Below are 22,552 nucleotides of genomic sequence, written 5' to 3'. Positions count from 1 at the left end.
TGTGGTCTTTATAGCCCTGTCCCAGGGATTAGAAGTTTAACCCTTAGATAATTCAGAAAAGTTACATTAACACACAGAGAGCATGCACAATTTAAGTTTTTGTTATGATGCACCTTCATTTTATGGTCTAAAAAAACACAATAAAGGACTTTATACGTCATGCAAACTGGATTGTTTTTGGTTTGATTTTTGCAGCCTGGTAAAAAACAACATTTAAACCAACATCAGTCCTCATCACACATAAACATTAATACCTTTTAGTATTAAGTTTTTAACTCTTAAATTGCAAAGTTGCAATGCATCAAAAATTGATTTGTATGAGATTTAATGAGGACATTTTTGTGCGTAGGTGTGTTAGTGTGACTATTTTATGTAATGTTGTTTACAATAGACTAAAAATAAACATGAAAGAAATTTAGAACAATTAATTCATTGAGAACCTCCACCATGACCAGGCAGTTAAAACATCTGTGTAGTGAATCTAGAAGTAGCTTATTTTCTCAAAGAGGGATCCACTGCCCTGCATGTTTTAGATGTTTCCCTGCTTCAACACACCTGATTCCAATAAATGGGTCGTTATCAGGCTTCAGTAGTGGGTCCCCAGGACCAGGATACAGAAACCCTGGATTAGGGGCATTGCAACAGATGAGGCAAAGCAGGGAACTGACTATGCACAGTCACTTCCTGATTTTCAATAAACCAGCCCACCTATTTCTGGTAAGCTGTCAGCCAAAGATGCAGAGCTGTTTCATAGTTGGTGTCTGCAGAAGTAATATTTAGCAACACATAACAGAATTGGGGCAGAGGCCATGCACAGAGGGCCCTGCAACCCTTGTGTAGAGGATAAAGCAGTAGAAGAATGAATTAGTGAATGAGGTGCATGCAGCAGTGCTCTTTTGTTGTCCCCTCACAACGCTGACATTAAGTCCTAATCTTTCGAGAATAAAGTCCTAATCTTTCGAGAATAAAGTAATATGTGATAAAGTTGTACTATTATGAGAATAAAGTCGTAATCTTTCGAGAATAAATTCATAATATTATGAGAATAAAGTCGTAATCCTTCGAGGATAAAGTCGTAATCATTCAAGAATAAAGTTGTAATATTACAAAAGTCATAATTTTACAAGATTAAAGTAGTAAAAGTCATAATGTTACGAGATAAACGTCATAATTTTACATTTTTTTCGAAAGATTAAACTATTTTTTCTCTTCAGTCTGGCCCCCAATACTCCGTTGTAGAATCCCTCAGGGGTTAACTACAAAAACATAAACTAAAAGACACCTTTTAGATTGATATCAGACATTTTAATGGTGTTACTTTACAAAGTGCAATATTTTCCGTAGTGTCAACTGGCCGGACGGTAAGAAGCTGACTTATATCTTAATGGAAGTTGTAAGTGACGCTTTGTACATATTATCCCTCCCCCTAAAGATGGCTGATTACATTAGTTCGCAGAAGCAACCTTTTGTGAAACCTCGCTTAAAAACAGCTCCAATCTAAAAATCTTTCGATCAGAATTTCTCAATCGTTCAAATCGTCAGCTCATCAGAAAGCACTGCAGAAGCCTGATAACGACCCATTTATTTAAATCGGGTGTGGTGGAGCGGGGCAGTGAGTGTCCAGTACCAGGATTGAGAAACCCTTGTATAGATCATTATAGAGTCTCCCATAGGTCTCTTTTTTACTTGGTCTACAAAATGATTGAGGACATATAAAGGTTAACCCTTGTAATTGAACAGAGTGTCAATTTTGTATTTAGGGGAAAATAAAGCAGAGATGTAAGGTCAGAGTCACAGGTGAGAAAACCATCTCTGCAGCAACACATCGAGAAAATGGCAAATATAAAAAGGGAAAGGGACGTATCGTGTATGTTTGCGAGTGAAAGGCAGGAAAAAACACTGTACACTCAGTATGTGTTTGTACCATATTATTAGTTCCAGACAAATTTTAGATAAATGCATGGTATTTGCCAGAGTCCATCAGTCATCAAAGAGTAATGACATTAATAAATATCCAGTGTCATTCATCAAGATCAAATTAGAAACTATACACACGTGGATAAAACGGACTGTAACTATTCAGTTAAAGCAATACACTTAGAGAGAATGGATACGACATAATACAATTAAACACACACAGTTAACTTGTAATGTAGTTACACTAACACTCTTAGTTTTGCTTTTCTTTTTAATTTGTGTCCATGTCATCCCGCCTTTCCTCTATGCCATGCAATCAACTCATTTCCCTCACCTGGTTTCCCCCGCCCATCTCCTCACCTGCAGTCCATTTTCTCATTAGTCCCTCTGTGTTTATATACTAGTCCATTTTCATTCGACTCCTGCCAGATTGTCTTGTGTGTTAGTTTTTCTGCCCAGCGTTCCAGCATTTTCTAGATTGCCTTTTGTCCTGACCCTGTTTGCCTGTCATGGACTTCGGATTACTGCCTGCCCCTTGTTGGGTTTGTTTGGCTGTTTTTGGACTGATTTCCTGGTTTTGACTGTTGGACAAAGTAAAGTGCCTTTTCCCCCACAAACTTGACTGCCTCGTTGTCCTGCTTTTGGGTTCTCCCTTGCCTGTTCCTCAGACTGTGTCATAACTTGATAATAATTCAAAAGTCACATTACAATCACGTAAGTCAAAAGACAAAAACAACAAGAAAAACAGATGACGCTTTCGGCTTCACATTCACATTATAGGAGAAATGTGACTGCGGTAAGTAAGACAGATCAGATAGCCTTCACTTCCCCTGCTGATATCAGAAACCTCACATCAACCGTTTCTGCTCTTTCTGCAGAGAGCCAGTGGAAACAAGCGTCTATGTGAAGCTCACACCTTCAGCTCAGCAGCTCTGCAGATTACACCCCAACAGAATAGTCACATTTTAATCCAAATATGTGTTGTTCCAATTGTTACTCACAATAATGCCTCCTAAAAACTACATGCAGTAATAAAAAAAGAAGAAATGTGGTCACAATTCTCATCAGGGTTTGCAAGCAGGCAAATAAAGGAGGCTAAAAGAGAAGCAAACTCAGTAAAGGTTTCAGTAGAAACTGGAGCTGGAGCATAAAATCTTAGTGTTTCAATGCATTTCTGGCTGCAGTTGATAAACGGTGGCCTCCACACAGACATATGTGGGGGTACACTTTGATCACAAGGGAAATTATTAGAAGAAAAACACATTTGTTGCACAAATGCTGGGTGATTTCCCTATTTCTCACTTCTAAAGGTCTGCATTTAACCCATCCTGGTGGGTTTATCTCCTAAGAACCTTAACACAAGGGTGTCAAACGTATGGCCTGCTGCCCACAATTGGCCGTCCAGGCGGTCAAAACTGGCCTGCGGGATAAATGTGTGAAAATACTATATTTTTCAGTTTCGGATTTCAGATACTTGTGGCTTAAGGTTTCATGATCCGTAAGTTGTAATGCACATGTGTACATAGAAAACTTAGGCTTTGTAACCAATATTAATATAGTAAACAATATTAAACTTAAGGGATAATATTGTTGAAATTGCATTTATTTTTCTCTCACAAAAATCTCAGGTTGTTCATAATATCTTTAGTAAAAAGACACTTCATTAAATGTAAACCAAAGGGAATGATTTGGAATCTTTGTTGTTTAAAGGTTATTATGCTATTATTCTACTGGTCGGGCTCACGTGGGATCAAATTGTGCCGTATGTGGCCCCTGAACTAAAATGAGTTTGACCCCTCAGTTCATTATAACTACACCAACAAACAAAGTCAATGATTCATGTGGTTTAAATGCTCCCATGACAACACTGTCAGTCATCAGACAAGCATCTTTATCAATGGCCCTTTGGGCAAAAATATCACAGGTGGAAACCATCAAATTAATGATGGCTGAGTTCCATTTATCTTTCTCAGTTTCAGGGTGCATGTCAGTTCACCGTCCCACTGTACTGAATTGTCATTACAAATTCAAAATGACAGGTGTTTTTTGACATGAAGCTTTTTTATTTTTTATTTTTTATTAACTCCCAGCACCAAAGAAACAAACAACAGGGCTGATCTTGAGACAGCGCTTTGTGTTTATGTATAGTTTTCTGCACAGAACCTGTTTACTATAGCTTTCTAGTAAACAGGTTTACTGCCGGCTCAAACTTGTTTTATTTAAATTAAATGATTATGTAGTTTTATATGTCTATGAAAGAGTGAGTGAATGGAGGAGAATGGGTGAATGGGCAAAAACTGGAGTGTGACGCAGCTCTGAGTGGTCATCAAGACTATAAAACTAAATCCAAACCATATGGTTATTTGGAAAATGACTGTGTTGCGAAGTCCTGTCATGTGATTTCAGAGCATCTGCTTCTCAGTGATGATGCATTTAAATAAAATGCTTTCAAGACTGGACCCAAATGATTCTGAATTCTGAGTTGTCTGTAAAGTAGCATTTGGGAGAGACTGCAGTAAGCGGGGAGAGTGACTGACAAAAACGAGGAAACACAGTAGGAGATGCGGATGAAGTGAAGTGAGCAACATACATCAAGTTGTAATCATGCAGTAACACTGATAAAGTAGTGTAATTTGGGGAAAATATAGAACAAAATGACTCATTGTTTGTCGCTGCATTTAAATATTGCTAGGTTGATGCAAAAACCCAACAGCGCTGTTATGGAAAAGTAGGTTTTTTTGGTTGTTAGTGCAGTAGGTGTTATGCTGTGCAAAGTGCAAACGCGTTATTTTCTGTGTGCAACAACTGCAACACGCTGAGCACAGCAGCAAACAAACTCACTAACAAAAGACAACAAAGTCGAGTTGACCTTCCTGATATAACTGATATTGTTTTCTCTTTTTTTTAAACCCTTAGAACACAGAGCATTTTCATTACTATGTTTAAACGTACAGTTTATACAGAGGTTATAAGAATGTGCAATGTGTGTTTCAGCACAATCTATGGACAATCTGATGAAAAACGGCTTTCATTTTCACCAACTATATAAACCCACCTGAGCAAAAAGTACTGAAAATGTTTAAAATCGGATTGAATTTGTGAAATATGGAAATACGTCACAGTTCAAAGTTCACTTGGCTTGTATTTATGAACGAAAAGAAAAGAAAAACGGTCAACTCTTCTATTCTGCATAATAAGTGGATTATATTAAATCACTACTAAAAATGCGATGAATCATAACTTTGACTCAACAACACATAAGAAGTGCCACGTGAGCACCATGGGTTAAACCCCAATTTCAGCAGTTTGGTCTTCATTGGGCAGAAAGACGTGAGTCCCCGCATGGTCCAGTGTACGACTGGATGAGGAAGACAATGTCTTATGTCCAGAAGTTTAAAGTTACATTTTGTCATATTTCTGGGGCTTATAAGCAAAAATATGCATTTACAATGCATAAAAATGACACCAGTGTTGTATAATCGCTGTATAATAGTTATTGTATTATTTTCATTTAGCCTTAAAATAAGCTATTTATAATAATATCATAGTCTCCCACAATCGCCACATGCCATGTTTCTACAGGGGCCTGTCGTGGACAAATAGGGGTGGGAATTGATAAGAATTTGACGATTCCAATTCCATAAACGATATTGCTTATTGATCCGATTCCTTGTTGATTCTCTTATCGATTCTCATTGGGTGAGGGAATAAGTACAAATTTGTTTGTTTGTATTAATTGTCTTTACCATCGGATTTTCACATTACTTGGTCCAGACAAAAAAATAAATGTTTGGCTTTTTAACCCCAACTGCCATTATGTGCCATAAAAACAAAAAACACAGACTGCAATTGCATGCTGTGTGGCCAAATGTTTCTGCATTTTGGACGAAATGGAAACTTTACAAGTGTTGCAAGTGACTTTAGAGCACTTCTGCCTCGGGCGCCATGTTTGCTGCGTTCTGAACCAAAACAACACAGCGTGCGCGTGACATCATGACGCATTTGCAATGAGCGGAACCGATAAGCGCAATCATTAAGCAGGCATACTGACGATTCAGAGGAATCAATTGACTGCACACTGGTTCTGAAGAAGAACCGGTTCTTGATTGCCATCCCTGTAGATAAACATGTGAACCAGTTAAACCGGAGGTGGAAACAAGAGGTGGAGGTTGAGAGAGTGAGCTGATAGAAGTTAATCAATCATATTCATTTATTTAAAGATTATGACGTCATTTTAGGATTTATTTCCTTTGCCAAGACTATAAAATACTTATGTACCGCGACGGTTCAATTAAATGTCACATGTTTTTTGATGAAGATTATTTAAATGTATGGTGATTGTTTTTCAAGACAATTTTAAACTGTACAATTATATGTCATAAAATAACAGTTTGAAGCTTTTGGGAAACAAACAAACAAAAAGCATGTTTTGCCTCAAACACTAACATGTCCGCCTGGCACATATTTACCATGTCAGATTATTTCAAGCACAGATTTGTTGAGCAATAATCCAGTAAATGTCAAATGGATAGAGATAATAAATAACCTTTTCAGTTTCTATCAGAGGTGCAAATTAGTATTTTACAGTTACTGCAGTAACCTTTCTTCTATTCTACATGTCAGGGTTGTAGAAAAAGTTACTGGCCAATAGTTTGATTAGAAGTTAATTACCATGAAATGAAACTGAGTGAAAGAAAACATCTATTAATACCGGCTGTTAAACGCTGAACTATAGCATTTGCATCATACATACAGCAATTCAACGCCAGTGAACAACAACAATTATTTACACAAAAAAACGTTTATTAACAGGATATGTTCATGCTGTTGAGCTATGGTTCAATATCAACACACCACAGCAAGACAAGAAACATGCTTTTAGATGCACTTTTACCACCAAGACGCGTGACATCTTCACTCTGTGTTTGATTTGCAGGAAAATGTGACCGTCGTTGGAAAAACCACCATCATAACTCACTGACTTGTTTTGGTGGTTTCCCTTCTTGAGAAACACGGTGTGAGTTGAACAACTTCTTTTGTGTTTGACAGAAATGTTTAACTCAACATAATGCAAACAAACAAACAAACATGATAATACATGGAGACAAGGAGAACTACAGTACACCAATCAACAGCTGTCTATAAGCCAAAAAGAGAACATCGGATGCTTTGCAGTGGAAAATGGTAGTGAGATAATATCATGTAGTTACTGCGTGAGTGTAAAACTGGTGTGGCCTTATAAATTGTGTGTGGTATGACAGTACTGTGCTGATGAGCTCATTTCACATCTGGCTCTTAACAGAGGAAAGCTGATGAGTCAAAACTGATAAATGAAAGAATTAAACCAAAACTAAAAAAAAGTATTTACTATCAAATCCGACAGGATGGCTAAGAAGACAGTGTGAAAAAGGACGGGTTAAAGGCACATTATATTCACTGCTGTAACGTTCAAATGAATGTGAGCTAGTTACATACAATTGTTCAAGAGTGAACACTTGAACAATTGTCTCTCATCCAACCACAGTCTCTAGTGTAGTTCTAATTATGATGATGACAGAACTATGTTCATACTTTCAGTCAAAGTTCAGCTCTGCAATAATCAGTGTTTTTGACAAATATCTTCATACGTCCGCACGTCCATCAGTTCAAAATGTTTTGAATGTCATACTGAAATATGAACGTTGACCCATAATGACAACAATAATGGAGCTAAGCCTTAGCTACTAGGATGTTCTCTTTGTTTGTGACTTACGCTAAGACCATTTGTGTTTAATTTCAGTTAAAAATGTCAGCGTGCAGCGATAACTGTGTTATGTTACCACAATGTTTGGTATGATGTCACCTTATTAAAGTAGCTGATGCAGCTACTTTAATAAGGTGACATCATACATTGCTCCAAACGTCACTGTGGCAAGCTGAACTGCACTGGGCCACTTGATAGAAGTGAGCACACAAAACCAAGACAAATAAATATTTGGGTAATTACTGAAACTATAGTAACTGCTACCATTCAATCCTGCGGAACAGTGACTGTATATTTTACATACACGGTATACAGTGTGTATAAATCATGTGTCAAACCTTTCCTCATGACGCCACCGACAAACAGTTTTGCATTAAGTTGACGATCACATGCGTCGCTTTTCCGGCAGATAGCTAACATTAGCATACTCCGTATTGTATGGGTCTACGTGCAAAGGTGTGGGAGATCTTCTGGGGAAGTCCAGGACGCTGTAGACCAGAGAGGGTGGAGATACACTGGTGGCCTCTTCAACTGTTTCCTGCTGAGACAATGACAGTATGTCAGGCTCTGTCAAGCTTCTGTTACTTTTTTAGTTTTTTTGTAATCTCCTGTTTTATTTTGGTAGTCCGTTGTCATTCCCCGCGTCCTGTCAAGTTTCAAGCTCCCCACCCTAATTACTCACACCTGTGTCTTACTCTCCTCCCTTCTGTGTGTGTGTGTTCATTCTCTTTGCCTTCATCCCAGTGTCTGTTAAAGCAGTTTCTTGGTTTTGATCTTTGTTTGCTCTTTAACTGCCGTTTTTTCATAATGTGGCCTGACTTAGCTTTATATCCCATGTACTGCACTTATTTCTGTACTAACGATGTTGAGTTTTGCTGTAAAAGCTGAGGAGATTCTTCCGATTTTCCATCTGTGTTTGACATGCATCAACAGTGAGAGCGTTCTTACCTGTACAGTGATATTAGAGTTTTGTTGTGGTTGTTGTTGCTGTTGTGTGTCTGTAAAAGAAGCAAAGAAAAGTGAACTATTGAGTCAAGCAATCAAATAAGGAGCATTAACGTCCATGTGTGATAGGAGTAACAATAAATGGACATGTATCAACTACCTCATGACCCGTACTTAAAATTCATTGTATAACAGATGTCTATTTCCTGTGAGTTCTTTAATTACTTATAATTTCTTTTGACTTTTAACTCCTGAGAAACGCATTTTTCTTACTGCACATAATGACAATTAACTCATCGAATCTTGAATGTCATCTGTTTGAATTAATAATTTTACTACGTCCTCTACATGTGAGGTACAAAAGCTACTGAAGTCACATTAATTCCTGTAGTTGAAAAGTGTTTCCTAGGTTTGGTACAATCATGCATGTACAAATACATCTGCTCTTTAAAAAGAAACAACCTCCAAATAGCATGAATGGAAGTCTACATCTCACTTGATTTAGAAAAGGTAAACATTTCACTAGGGAGTTCGATGTCTAAATCGCTGTTCTCAGGTCTTCACTAATTACCCTTCATGTCAAGTTTGTAAAATATGTTCCCATTTTAGAAGAAAATAAATACATTAGTGGACACCAGCCACAGATCTTGAGGCTTAAAAAAGAGGGCCTTTTTTTCAACTGGAAGACTGGAAGTCCACTTTTGTATACAGTGTAAATAAAAGAGACTTGGTTGTCATTGCCTGTACATTTCAGAGTGACCTAAAATAAAGATGAAGCCCTGATATGAATTGTGTCGAACCATGCAGGTAAAAAAAGGTTTGATGATCATCTCTCAGTGCATTTGCATCTATGCAACTCCCAGTGGTTAAAACAGTTCTGTCTGTGGACAATACTGTGCCACATTAGCATGACATGATTTAGGAGTCAGCAAAAAACTTGCATTTGTGTACACGTACGGGAAATTGTCAAATGTGGTGTCTGAGGTCACAGGGGCTGTTCCTGCTCAAAGTAGGCCAGAGGTTTTTTTTGTCTCTGAATAAAAGTGTTCTCATAATAGTGACAAAATAACGCAATGCATTTTTTCCTCTCAGTGATAGTAGGCACGTATATTTTAGATGTGCCTGCTTTGAGGGAGGACAACGTTTCAAATGATGTGAATCATCACATGTATCAAAAGGAAGTGAAACTGCAACCTGGTTTGCATTTTTGAGCATTTAACCACACAGCTGCACATATTTTCCATGTAATAATAATTCTTCTTATCAGCTCTTCGCTCACTTGAAAGACTACGACTACTGTCGTCTTAAATAAATCTTTCTCACTGACTCTGGACAGAACAGAGTATCCATGAAAACCATGAATTATACATTTAGTCAGACTTGGAAAAAAAAAGTGCTGTTTTTGGAGAGTAGCTTTCCCTACCTTTGGCTCTCATGAGACACCAGGTGAACAAGGGAAGCACTGCAGCTAACAGCACAACAGACAAAACCACGAGGACAGTGACGATGTGAAAGGAAAATACACCGGGACTTCCACGCTCTTCGATCTTTCTGGTGTTGTTTGGCAGTGGAGAATCTGTAGGAGTCAAAAGGAAATTATGAAAATACACACTAATGCCTCAAAGAAATAACAAAGATGTCATTGTTTTTAACAAGTGGGGCCACAGCAGTTTTGAATTGACCTAAATTGGTCCCCCGTTTAATTGGGAATGTGTACAACCACCTTTTATTGGAATACAAAGGAAGAAGTCGTAGCGTGACATGACAGTGTCTCATATGTGAGTCAATGAGAATGTACAGCAGCTATTTTGCAGTTCTTCTATTTTCTACTACCCTTTGAAAGTCCAGTCATTCATACTAAAGATACATAAATCTTAAATGTGCACAGTATAGTGCTTTAGTTCTTTAGGTCGTAAAACATGGACATGTCAGCTTTAACGGGTCGCTTAATTTGAAGGATAATTTGTTGGATACATATTTACTTGGTAAATTAAACAAAAAAACATATCTCTGAGATAGAATGGTGGGTAACAGGTAACTAAGTGAACTGCGAGACCTTTATACCATATTAATTCATCATTCATTTACAGACTAAATAAAAACTAAAAAGCTAAAAAACATGTTAATCCTCTTGTACTACACACACTACAGACATACAGTGTCCTCCCTTTATAGTGATAGATTGGTGTCAGTGTCTTAACATTAAAGTCAGACTTTACCTGTGTTGTTTCTGTTCTCCGACTGGACGATAAGGTGCACTTTGTTGCTTTCTTTTGGAAGACCAGAGCCTAAGAACAAGCTGGCCCAGTAAATCCCACTTTGATTTTGTTTGAGTCTTGTGATGTGGTATCGTATGGATGTGTTTTGGTAAATATCAAAAACACCTCCTCCGATGCCACCTTTGCTGTTATACTCAGCAATCTTTTTAAGGCCGGTTATATAAATAGCAAAATAACTGTGATTACTAACGACGGTGTCATTGAATGTGAATTGAAGGGTGACGTTGCTGCCGAGGGTCCCGGTGACCTCTGCTTGACCAGGGCCTGTGTCGGGACAAAACAAAAGTTGTGTGTAAGTGACAGGGTCTGTGTGGTTAAAAGTCAGTCAGTCAGTCATCATCTACCGCTTTATCCTCCACCAGAGGGTCGCGGGGGGTGCTGTGCCAATCTCAGCTACATCGGGCGATAGGCAGGGTACACCCTGGACAGTTCGCCAGTCCATCGCAGGGCCACACACAACTAGAGACAAACAACCATTCACTCTCACACTCACTCCTACGATCAATTTCGAGTGTCCAATTCACCTAATCCCCACACTGCATGTTTTTGGACTGTGGGAGGAAGCCGGAGTACCCGGAGAGAACCCACGCACACACGGGGAGAACATGCAAACTCCATACAGAAAGGCCCTTGTTCCAACCGGGCTCGAACCCGGGTCTTCTCGCTGCAAGGCTCCCCAATCCTTTAAAAAGCTCCCCCCCAAATCCCCCCCAAAAAAGTCAGTCCATTTTCATGTTGAACATCCTCCTCCCATCTGAATGAGGAAGTGGTTAAATTTGTAAAAATGGAATTGCAAACGTGCATGGTTTAAATCCTGCTTTTGGTTCTAGATTTTGAAATAATAATTAAATAATAAATCTAATAACTATCAAATGCAGGAAAAGTGATTCAATTTGGTGTAAATATATTGTCCATCACCTGGGATTCTACTGTGGCCGGAGATACATCTCATTCCTATGAATCATCAACTATAAATAATCAAATTAAAGTGTAATTCTTTTATATATACAGTTTATATTTATATAAAAGAACAAAGTAAATAAATGAAATGGACAAGAAAGCTCACAACACATTTTCTTGGCAGATGCCAAGTATTGTTCCCCAACTTGAAAACTCAACAGTGCAAACATTTTATACGTTGCATGTGAGGACATGTGTGATGGGATGTCTGTATAAACATTTTTAACATTATCTCTGGAAACAAGCTTTCATGTGTTCATATGCGAGGACATTTCCTCGCAACGGTTGCAACTCACAAATAACTGTTGTGGACACAGCTATTATTAATCTCAAATACAAGCACAAGCTTGTATTTTACACTATTATTAGCTGGGGGATTTTAGACTTGACACAATAAGTATAGCTACTGTATCACTCACACACACACACACACACACACACACACACACACACAAACAGATTTAGCCCTAAACTTAACCAGTTCCTCGAAAATGAGGTTCAGTCTCATTAGAATCCTTGTTTTGGTCTCAATTCAATTCAATTCAATTCAATTCAATTCAATTCAATTCAATTCAATTCAATTCAATTCAATTCAATTCAATTCAATAACAACACACAGGCGAGTTAAAGATAAATATAAATTTAGTGCATGAAAACAGATAAATGGTACATGTATATACATTAAACATGTTGGCAGCCGTGCTAATTGCAGTCAGTCAAGTGTTGGAATGTAGGATCCATGAGGACTACTGGTCCTGATAATAAGGTTTATGGTAGAAAAGTTGCAAAGGCGGTAACAACAAGCTTTACTTGTATATATAAAAGAAACGTGCTTTAACTATGGTTAAAAATGGTTATAAATGCAAAAGTAAGTTGTAGTAAACTTAAAAGTGAAGGTGAAACACGACATTACCTCTAAGGAAAAACAGCTTACCATTGCAAACCATGTGTGCGGTGGCGAGCAACACCAATCCAAGTGGCTTTGTGATGAGGTTGTCAACCATGGTAGAAAGAAAGGCTTGCACGCCTGAGTCTTTGAGCTGGCTAATGTTTTATCACTCCTTTAGGGTTTATTTTTTTAAAGTCAAACAGCAGTTTGTGTGCCTGACAGGAGGAAACTGCAGACAGGAACTTGCTCAATCACTGATTTATACACCTATCATCACATAGCATCACAAGCGCCTCCTGTAACGTGAGACTTCAAAGACGGTCATGAAAATGTGGTGCAGACATGTTGTCACTCACATGGTGCATGAAAATTCAGGAAGAGCAACTACAGTTTTCTTCATATTTGAGGTTTTACTACATGTATGAATGTGGAATTTAATTTAACCTCTCTAAAGGTTTACTATAGCATGGCCCATGTTTTGTCTTAAAGACTGAGTTCACGAGTAGAAAAGAACAGAACAGAAAAGAAAAGAAAAACCCCATATTTCTATTTTTAGACGTGTGAGCAGTTTTGTTTCTGGCTGTAGAGGATTTGAAATCTCTAACTTTGAGAGTTTGCAACATTAACTAAGAAGAAATTAAACTCATAAAGTCAGAAAATCAGTGGATCGTTGAACAATATGTAACAAAAGTCAAATGAGAACAAAAACAAAATGCATTCAAGATATGGGATTAATAACAAACTTTTTACTAATCCTCACAGGGAAATTTATTTTCTGCATTTAACCCATCCTCTAGAAATCTAGAAAATTACAATGCATTACTCACACACACACACACACACACACATTTATACATGGACATTTTTTTTACCACAACAAAGAAAGTTTGGTGGCTGTGAAGGAACAATTTCATAATTTTAAGACAAACAGTGTTGGTGTATTTTATTAGTTGGGTATTTGGTTGCAGTGGTTTAGGACGGAGGTGATAATTTCCTTGCAGCTCATGCTCTCATCTTCCCACGGAAACATCACTTTAAACTCAGCGTGACTTTGCACAGAGGAAGACCCCCATGGTCTAACCACTAAATCAGATAACTGTGGTGTAAGGGTGTTACAACCCCAGAATCATACTCTCCCTTTTCCTTGTGTTTATCGCTCTCTCTCTGTTTGTGTGTGTGTGTGTGTGTGATGAGCTGATTTATTTATGGTTCTCCATTAGGCCCGGGAACCAATGACTGCTCTACTTCTTCAGGTGGTCTGTTTAGAGTGGTGTGAGACCTTTTTTTCTCATTGCTTTTTCAACTATCTATTCTCTCTGATTAACCCTAAATTGCTTGTTGTCTCATGGATGTGGCTGCCGCTGGTCATTTCCTTCCACTTCTAATCCACATTCTAATGTTTATTTGTAAACACAACATAGGGTTTCTCAGTTATGGTCAAACATAATGATTATTGATTGTTTAAGATTTTGATTAAAGGAATACATCTCCGATTTGCATTTAGCTTTGTATTACTAGAAATAGGGGTAGTATATTCGAAAGATATTGTCACTGGTGGACTAGTAACAAAGAAAAATGAAGATATTTCTCAACTCAGGGGAAACTGAGGTTGGGAATAATGCTACCCCTATTCAAGTAATACAAATCTAAATCGGTGAAGTAAGAGGGACAACATGTGGTGAAATGGTGGTTAGCATTGCTGCCTCACAGCAAGACGCTCAGTGGTTCAGCTAAGGGCTTTTCTGTGTGGAGTTTGAACATGTCCTCATGTATGTGTTCTCTCCAAGTACTGTCCAGAGACACACAGACCGATGTTTAAGTTATTTGAAGATTCTAAATTGACTACAGATATGGCTGTGAATAGTGTTCATCTCTGTATGTTGGCTCGAGCGATCAGTCCAGCGTGTAACCCGCCTTTTGCCTGTATCAGCTTGGACTGGATGCTATCTCTTTACTTTAAATTTGTGAAACGGTCTCCGCAGTGGATAGCATTGTTGCCTCACAAAGAAGGTCACCAGTTCGAATCCCGGTGTGCGTGTGGGTTTTGTGATGTGGTTAATTGGCCACACCAAATTAACCGTAGAATTACATGAATGTGAATGGTTGTTTGTCTCTGTATGTTGGCTCTGTGATGGACTGGTGACCTGTCCAGGGTGTACCTCAACTTTCAACCTATGTCAGCTGGGATTGGCTATAGCCCCCTGCGACCCTCATGTGTTAGATAAATAGATAGATAAAGTGGCAGACAAGGAGTGTCCATTGAGTTTAAAATGGGTGCAACAATCCAATTTCAAACTATTGGCAGGAAGTGTCTGAAACATGGAGACAAATTCTCCTGCACTGCACACAGAACGTGATTTGTCTTGTGTGAAGTCAGACAGAGACAACGGAAACATTATGGTAATAAAGTGAGACGTCTGCAAATGTGGGACATTCAAGAGCTGCAGTCATAATTACAAATGTTATTTATTTCTTATATGTAGTTATACTTATAAATGATGTATATTTTATTATCCATAGCTTTAATAAAGCATGAGTTGTGTACTTTACAGTCAATCCTGTGTTTACACTACTTCTCAGCACTGATAACGTGCTTCCCACATTGTCCCACATAAAGATTCTCTTTGTCCTTTATTTACTGTTGGGATCTGGACACCCTGGACTCGTGGCCCCCCCACTATATATACGTCCATATCAACAGAGCAACTTTTATTTTGAAGTAAATAAATACTGGCCACATTAGATACTCATTCATTGGTCCCCAGGTCATTTGAGTTTGAGAACCCTGTCTTAGATGGTCCATGTCACAGTAGCGCCTCTCAATGGTCAGACACTGTCAGTACAGGGGGAGGACAGGTAGTAAACAGCCGGTAGGTATGGAGAGGTCATCACTGTCTGGAACACAGACAAACGGCTGCTCTTTCTCTGTGCTTCAACATCAGGCGGTGTCCATTCTCACCACACAATGAATGGGTCAGTGGTGCCGTTGACCTTGTCCCAACACAAGTCCTGAAAATGCCCTATGTGCGCGGCTCTGTGCTCGAACATGGCGGAGTCGGACGGCGGGGATTTTGCCTTGAAACCGTCGCAGAGCAGGTGAGTGAAGCGGAGAGAGGATGTGCTGTGCCCGCGCTGCTGAACAGGTCTGTCGGTGTGGATGTCACGCCACGGCTCCGGGACTGCAGCCCCACTCTGAACCCGCTGGACTGTCCCGGCGCCGCGGCGTGACACCAGGAATCACCGAGGCTCTGACCAGGCCCCCGGCAACGGACCGTCTGGGTTTCCAGCTGTGGAAATAAAGCGTGGATGTAAATATTGGCCATTCAGAGCAGTTAACAGACATGAACACGTTCATTTTTTTTTTTACCTCCATGGCTAAAACAATACGTTACTTTGTTCGTAACGGAGATGCAACCAAGCTAGTTGATCTTCCTGCAGTAATAAAGCACGAGACTGCACATTGCACTTGTTTATTATTGACCAATTAATCGACAAAAATGTCACAAAATTTCTAACAAGTTGTAGAAGATATTTTTAAATGTCATAAGCAATGCAAAAGGTGGTATTTTAAAAGAGCTTATGTTCATTTTTTTATTATACTTTAACTACTTAACTACTTTTATAATCAGCTTATTTACTCTGAGAAATTGAGTCAATGGGACTAAGAGCAGCTGCAGTTTGAGGTTTAAACCTCAAGGCTTTAATCTGTCATTTGTCTGTCTTGACAAGGTCCCTCTTAAATAAAGCTCCTTATCTCAGTTTGTTTGTAAATTGATATAGTTGCCAATTGCTATTTCTGTTAACTAATCCTTCTTGTGTTCTTCTAGTCTGTGATATGTGAAGTTACAAATAGAAAACAAAAGATGAATGTAAACAGAATGACTCCAAGCTGCTGTTATCAGTAAATAACACCTGGGGTTTTCCCACAAAGTAAAAATGTCTGTTGTGATGGTGGAATACTGTGTCCAAGATCGCAAACTCAAAAATATTGTCCTAGATATACAGCAAAAGTTGTTGAAAGTCAAATTTTATGCTGCTTCACAGGGATCAGTACTTGTTCTATTAAAAAAAATTATGTGTGAGTGTGTGTCGACATCATCATCTTATATTTGGGGCAGAATGGTGTGTTAGCGTGTTTTAAATAATTATTTTTTCCATTGACTGCTGATTGCCTAGACCTGGCTGATTTAGGATCTGGGCTTTGGATGCATCTGTATGTAAATTCCAGTCCATAATTTAGCTTCATGGATGTTTACGCTTCTTTAAAAGGGAGTTTTTATTGTTAGTTATTTTCCAAGGTTGCAGCTGGATGAGGGAAAAGGGATCCATATCCACAAAGCACGGAGACACAAAAAGTTCAGGAAATATGTTGAGGTATAAGAGCACTGTCGTATCTGAAATGATTTTTCACTTGGACAGGGTTTTTGGATCTGTATGTATATTATACAGGCAAATGTGGATTTTCATTTCATGAGGTCACTTAAAGTTTATTGTAGTGCATACGGTGGCTTGCAAATCACCACCTCAAATATGAAAACACAACCGTGTCCTCCTTTAATCATCTGTGATGTCACATTTTATGTCAAAGGATAAAAAAAAAATGACTTTGATGACTTTGATGTGATTTGGACAGACAGACACAGATGTGTGAAAACCACAAATATTTTCACGTTTGATCAACATGTTGGACCACGTAGAAGCATGTGCTTTTGATGAAAATTGTAAAATAGAACATTGAGAATTTAAGTACTGAAAGGTGCAGTAGTCCTTGATCCACTGATGTGACAAAGCCTTTTTTGTCTTTTTCAGTATGGTTAACAAGAATAGCACCCTGCGCTGTACTTTCTCAGCTCAGAGCCACAGTGCCATCCTGCTTCAGGGCTTGTCGGTCTTGCGAGCACAGGGCCAACTACTTGACGTCGTGCTGGCCATCAATGAGGAGCGCTTCCAGGTCCACAGAGCTGTGCTGGCGGCTTGTAGTGATTACTTCAGGTTCGTGAAATCATAGGACTTTTCAATGTCCATTTACATTTTAAATTAGAAGCACTTAGTGGATGTCCTTACCCAGAGCCATTTATATAGAGTGCACCGTTAGAGCAAGCTGCAGTTCATAGATCAGCTCCACTCAAAGCTATTTAGTTGGGAGTGGGAGGAGTAGTATGAGAATCTCACAATCAAACAAAATGCAAAACTTTGCACTCATTTGGGCTTTTTTAATCTAATATTCCAGATATTTAATGCAGAAATGCTGCCATAAAGAAAACAAAAATCTCTTCTTGAAATGGTCATTTTGATTTAATGTGCTATGTACACCAATCCTTAAACAAAATATTCAGTGAAGACAAATGCTTTAAACTTGTAATGACTGTATATGATATGGAATTGTAATGCTTTTTTTGTGCTTCAGGGCAATGTTTACCGGAGGAATGCGGGAGTCAAAACAAGACACCATTGAGCTGAGGGGTTTGTCAGCGCGTGGACTAAAACATATAATTGACTTTGCCTACAGTGCAGAAGTCACATTAGACCTGGACTGTATTCAGGATGTCCTCGGAGCAGCTGTGTTTCTTCAGATGGTCCCTGTCATTGAGCTCTGTGAGGAGTTCCTTAAGTCTGCAATGAGTGTGGAGACTTGCTTACATATTGGCCAGATGGCCACCACCTTCAGTCTGTCTTCCCTAAAGGAGTCTGTGGATGCCTTCACCTTTCGTCACTTCCTCCAGATTGCTGAGGAGGAGGATTTCCTGCACATTCCCATGGAGCGCCTCATCTTCTTCCTGCAGAGCAACAAAGTGAGGAGCTGCAGTGAGATCGATCTCTTCCATGCCGCCATCAGGTGGCTCCAGTATGACAAGGCTCGTCGGGCTCAAGCCAGCAATGTCCTCTGCCATGTCCGCTTCCCACTAATGCGCTCATCGGAGCTGGTGGACAGCGTTCAGACAGTGGATATAATGGTGGAGGATGTGCTGTGCCGCCAGTATCTCCTTGAGGCCTTCAATTACCAGATCCTTCCCTTCCGGCAGCACGAGATGCAGTCCTTACGGACACTCGTTCGCTCTGATGTCATATCACTCATCACCTTTGGTGGCACACCGTATACAGATAACGACCGCACAGTGAGCACCAAGATGTATTATCTCCCTGACATTACTTCCCGCCAGTTCAAAGAGCTGACAGAGATGGACACGGGATGTAGCCACGCTTGTGTAGCCATACTAGATAACTTTGTGTACATTGTTGGTGGACAGCACTTTCAGTACCGCAGCGGTGAGGGTGCAGTGGACAGCTGTTTCCGCTATGACCCACACATGAGCCAGTGGCTACGCATCCAGTCCATGCAGGAGGCCCGTATTCAGTTTCAGCTCAACGTGTTGCAGGGCCAGCTATATGCCACTGGTGGGCGCAATGGATCCGGAAGTTTGTCATCTGTGGAATGTTACTGTCCAAAGAAGAATGAGTGGATTTATGTGGAACCATTAAAACGCAGGATTTGGGGTCATGCAGGAACTTCCTGCGCAGAAAAACTGTATATTTCCGGGGGTTATGGCGTCTCACTGGATGACAAGAAAACTCTTCACTTTTATGATCCACTGTCAGATCAGTGGGAATTTAGAGCTCCCATGAATGAAGCCAGAGTGTTGCACACCATGATCAGCACTAGGGATCGAGTGTATGCTCTGGGTGGTCGCATGGACCATGTGGACCACGAGGACCGCTGTTTTGATGTTCTGGCAGTTGAGTATTACATTCCAGAGAATGACCAGTGGACCACTGTCAGCCCCATGAGAGTTGGGCAGTCTGAGGCAGGCTGCTGCCTACTGGACAGAAAGATCTTTGTTGTGGGAGGATACAACTGGCACCTGGACAACGTCACAAGCATTGTGCAGGTCTACAACACAGAGACAGATGAGTGGGAACGGGATCTGCACTTCCCGGAGTCTTTAGCTGGCATTGCTTGTTCAACAGTTATACTTCCACAAAATGCCACACAATGCTAACGTGCGACTGTGAGGGTTTCTATTACATGTACTCTGTCTGCAACCTTTGAGTTATCACAAGTTGTGAACATAATGTATGTGCATGTGCATTTAAGAATTGAACTGGGACAATGGACTTTAAAGCTACTTAGCAGCAGTTGCATATTATTTTCTTCTCTTGTTTTTCGGAATCAATAGGCTGTATTTTACAGCCTACTGTATTTTATGATACAGAAATAAGCTATTGAATATAGACTTTAAATTCATTGATGAGTCTTAGGAATTATGTAAATATCATTCTTTGATTCTTTTTTACTCTCTCCTTTCAGGAAGATTACTGGCAAATGAGCTGGAAAAATACTGTCTGCCTTCTAGAAAAGCACCAGTGAAATTTTAAACACAAAATTTCATGTCACAACTATGTGATTAATAACCAATGTTAAAAGTGTTACAGCACGGCTAGTGCTGCTTCCTCACAACAAGAAGGTCAGGAGTTCAAATCCCGCTTTGACCGAGGGCCTTTCTCTGTGGAGTTTACATGTTGTCGCCGTGTGTGTGTGTGTGTGTGTGTGTGTTTGGACTTCTCTGGGTGCTCCAGTTTCCTCCTACAATCCAAAAACAAGTGGACACTCCAAATAAACTGTAGAATGTGAGAGTGAATGGTTGTTGGACTGGTGACCTGTCCAGGGTGTATCCCGCCTTTCGCCCTATGTTAGCTGGGATTCATTCCAGCCCCCCGTGACCCTCATGTGGTGGATAAAATTTGAACGTTTTTATGGCACAAATAGACTCTTTGATTTCACCATTAAAGTAGGTGTGATTTTGAAATGAATGTGAGTTAATATTTGCTGTGCAAAGACTCAAACATAATGTTTTAGTGTTATTAATATAGGGCTGCAACTAATGATTATTTTCATCATCGATTAATCTGTCGATTATTTCCTCGATCCACCGAGTACTCGTTTCGGCCATAAAATGTCAGGCAATGTTGAAAAATGTTGAACGTTTTTTACTAAGTTATACTCTTGAATGTCTTCTGTTTTTGTTCATTTGGATTTCTTTGTTGTGTGAAGCAAAGAAACCATAAAATATTCACATTTAAGAAGCTGAAAAATCAGATAAATACTCAAGCTGATTAATCGGTTATCAAAATAGTTGACAATTAATGTACCTTCTTTGATTAATAATCAATTTTTTGAACAATTGTTGCGGCCCTACTTTACTGTGATTTTTGTCAATCAAACCACAAAGATAACAAAAAATTGTATCTTATTGTATTTGCATATCTTGTTAAAGGCGCCAATCACCAAAGGACATATCAATGTACAGAAATGGTTGCACAGTATACACAAGTTTTGTTACCACGTCTCAACTAATTTATACGATGTGACATCACATTCTTAATGTTTTTGTTTGTTTGTTTGACTTTATTTGCTACTGCCCCCATTTTTTCCTGAGCTGAAAACCTCCACCTCAACACCACAAACTACTGTAGGCAGCTACATAAATGTTTAATGTGACTCCACTGTAATGTCTGTGTGTGCACTGCTGTTTGTGAGTCATGTTGCATTCCATTCAGTACATACTGTTGTCCATGTGGTGTAACATTTAAAACTGACGCTAATCTGTACAGTCAGACTCTTTAAAACATAATTTTGTTCTTGCAAACTGACATGACGTTGTTGTTTTTGAATACAGGGTGGAGTGGAATCCAGACGAGACACATCCAGGACACAACTGTCTCAGCTTGTGTTGTCATTTGACTAAATGTTTGCACTTTTTTACAGCAGGATTTATAAGACATCTGATTTTGCTGCTGAAGTTGTTGATGTACTTAATGTGTAAATAAGGAAGACGCAAGCTGAAAGTTTGTGTTATTATTTAAGTGTTCTCATGTCGCCTGTTTGCCTTTGTGTGTCTTTGGCCTGCTCTACCTGTGAAAGCACATTGTATATTGTTGAAGTGCAATATAGAGGAAATGACTTGCTGTCAAAGGGGAATGTAAACATTTGTGTAGCTTTATCTGCATCCTTTATTAAAGGTATATCATATTTTTAAAATTACCCCTCTGGTGCTTTTGTTTTTCCTATCTTGATTATGTATTTCCACATCGAGACACTGCTCTGCAATATAAAAGTCAGAGTTTTACAAGTCTGTATACAGAGAAAAGAATGCTATTTAATCTAATAAGAAAATACTGTACTTACTTTTTTTATTAAGACTGCAACAATCATGTTAATCTGCAGACCATTTCCATCAAGAATGCTGGCCCAGTATATAAAAACAACTATAATAATACATCCTGGATACTTGAAATTGATTCTTATAAGTCTGACCTACTTGAAAAAGATTTCATATTTCAATTATATAAAACAGAAAACTGATACTCCGATTTAACACCTCACACTTGCCTAATAACTGCCAGTGGCCATTGATCATTAGGATGCATGGACATGTGAATTTTATTCTGCAACAAGTTTTATACACCAAATAATGTTTTGTTAAACACAGTCTTTGCCTGTGATCTCTACGCATAACGCATTAATTTGTTTCCTTTTTTTGTTTATCATTTTATCAAATTACTTAACTTTGCCTATCATGACCCTTGTTCTTATTGACATTGAGAAACAGCAGTATTTCTCAAAACAAATCCAGGCAGTTGTGCGATCACTTGTTCTTTCACAAACAATCAAGATGTTTTATTTTGTAGTTACTTACCTACTTAACACTTGGTACTTGGGTTGTATTATAAAAATAATACAATGCAATATCATATAGTCAAATTTGATTAATATCCAATTTAGATTCAAATCGGTCTGTCTGTCTATTGTTCTACAAGTTT

At 39.0% G+C, this 22,552-nt stretch overlaps 2 protein-coding genes across 4 annotated transcripts; one reads left to right on the top strand and one right to left on the bottom strand.

Moving 5' to 3' along the window:
* Positions 1 to 6,702: 6,702 nt before the first annotated feature.
* On the bottom strand, positions 6,703 to 13,025 carry LOC122780499. Of its 2 annotated transcripts, none has more exons than XM_044043488.1 (5): positions 12,779 to 13,025; positions 10,825 to 11,148; positions 10,029 to 10,181; positions 8,609 to 8,658; positions 6,703 to 8,201 (listed from the first exon to the last, which is right to left on the bottom strand). In XM_044043488.1, the coding sequence occupies exons 1-5, from the start codon at positions 12,846 to 12,848 to the stop codon at positions 8,046 to 8,048; spliced, it is 753 nt and encodes a 250-aa protein (XP_043899423.1). In that variant the 5' UTR covers positions 12,849 to 13,025; the 3' UTR covers positions 6,703 to 8,045. The 2 variants fall into 2 exon arrangements, with proteins under 2 accessions (XP_043899423.1, XP_043899424.1); XM_044043489.1 differs by having other exon boundaries at positions 6,703 to 8,198.
* Positions 13,026 to 15,543: 2,518 nt separating this feature from the next.
* On the top strand, positions 15,544 to 21,773 carry klhl26 (kelch-like family member 26). Of its 2 annotated transcripts, XM_044043161.1 has the most exons (3): positions 15,545 to 15,829; positions 17,543 to 17,725; positions 18,141 to 21,773. In XM_044043161.1, exons 1-3 carry the CDS (start codon positions 15,756 to 15,758, stop codon positions 19,729 to 19,731), a joined length of 1,848 nt encoding a protein of 615 aa, XP_043899096.1. In that variant the 5' UTR covers positions 15,545 to 15,755; the 3' UTR covers positions 19,732 to 21,773. The 2 variants fall into 2 exon arrangements, with proteins under 2 accessions (XP_043899097.1, XP_043899096.1); XM_044043162.1 differs by lacking the exon at positions 17,543 to 17,725 and having other exon boundaries at positions 15,544 to 15,829.
* The last annotated feature ends 779 nt before the right edge of the window (positions 21,774 to 22,552 follow it).

The sequence above is a fragment of the Solea senegalensis genome, linkage group LG14 (genome assembly GCF_019176455.1).
Source record: "Solea senegalensis isolate Sse05_10M linkage group LG14, IFAPA_SoseM_1, whole genome shotgun sequence".
Taxonomy (NCBI): domain Eukaryota; kingdom Metazoa; phylum Chordata; class Actinopteri; order Pleuronectiformes; family Soleidae; genus Solea; species Solea senegalensis.
This window is presented reverse-complemented; position numbering and strand designations above follow the sequence as displayed.

Bases quoted from the DNA above. Each gene is read 5' to 3' on its own strand.
- LOC122780499 (XM_044043488.1), bottom strand. From the start codon at position 12,848: ATGGTTGACAACCTCATCACAAAGCCACTTGGATTGGTGTTGCTCGCC. The intron at 10,182-10,824 runs GTAAAGTCTGAC...TGACTCCTACAG, and splicing joins GGAGAACAGAAACAACACAG to ATTCTCCACTGCCAAACAAC. The intron at 8,659-10,028 runs GTAGGGAAAGCT...CTTCTTTTACAG, and splicing joins GTGTCTCATGAGAGCCAAAG to ACACACAACAGCAACAACAA.
- klhl26 (XM_044043161.1), top strand. From the start codon at position 15,756: ATGTGCGCGGCTCTGTGCTCGAACATGGCGGAGTCGGACGGCGGGGAT. The intron at 15,830-17,542 runs GTGAGTGAAGCG...TGTCTTTTTCAG, and splicing joins TTGAAACCGTCGCAGAGCAG to TATGGTTAACAAGAATAGCA. The intron at 17,726-18,140 runs GTTCGTGAAATC...TTTGTGCTTCAG, and splicing joins GCTTGTAGTGATTACTTCAG to GGCAATGTTTACCGGAGGAA.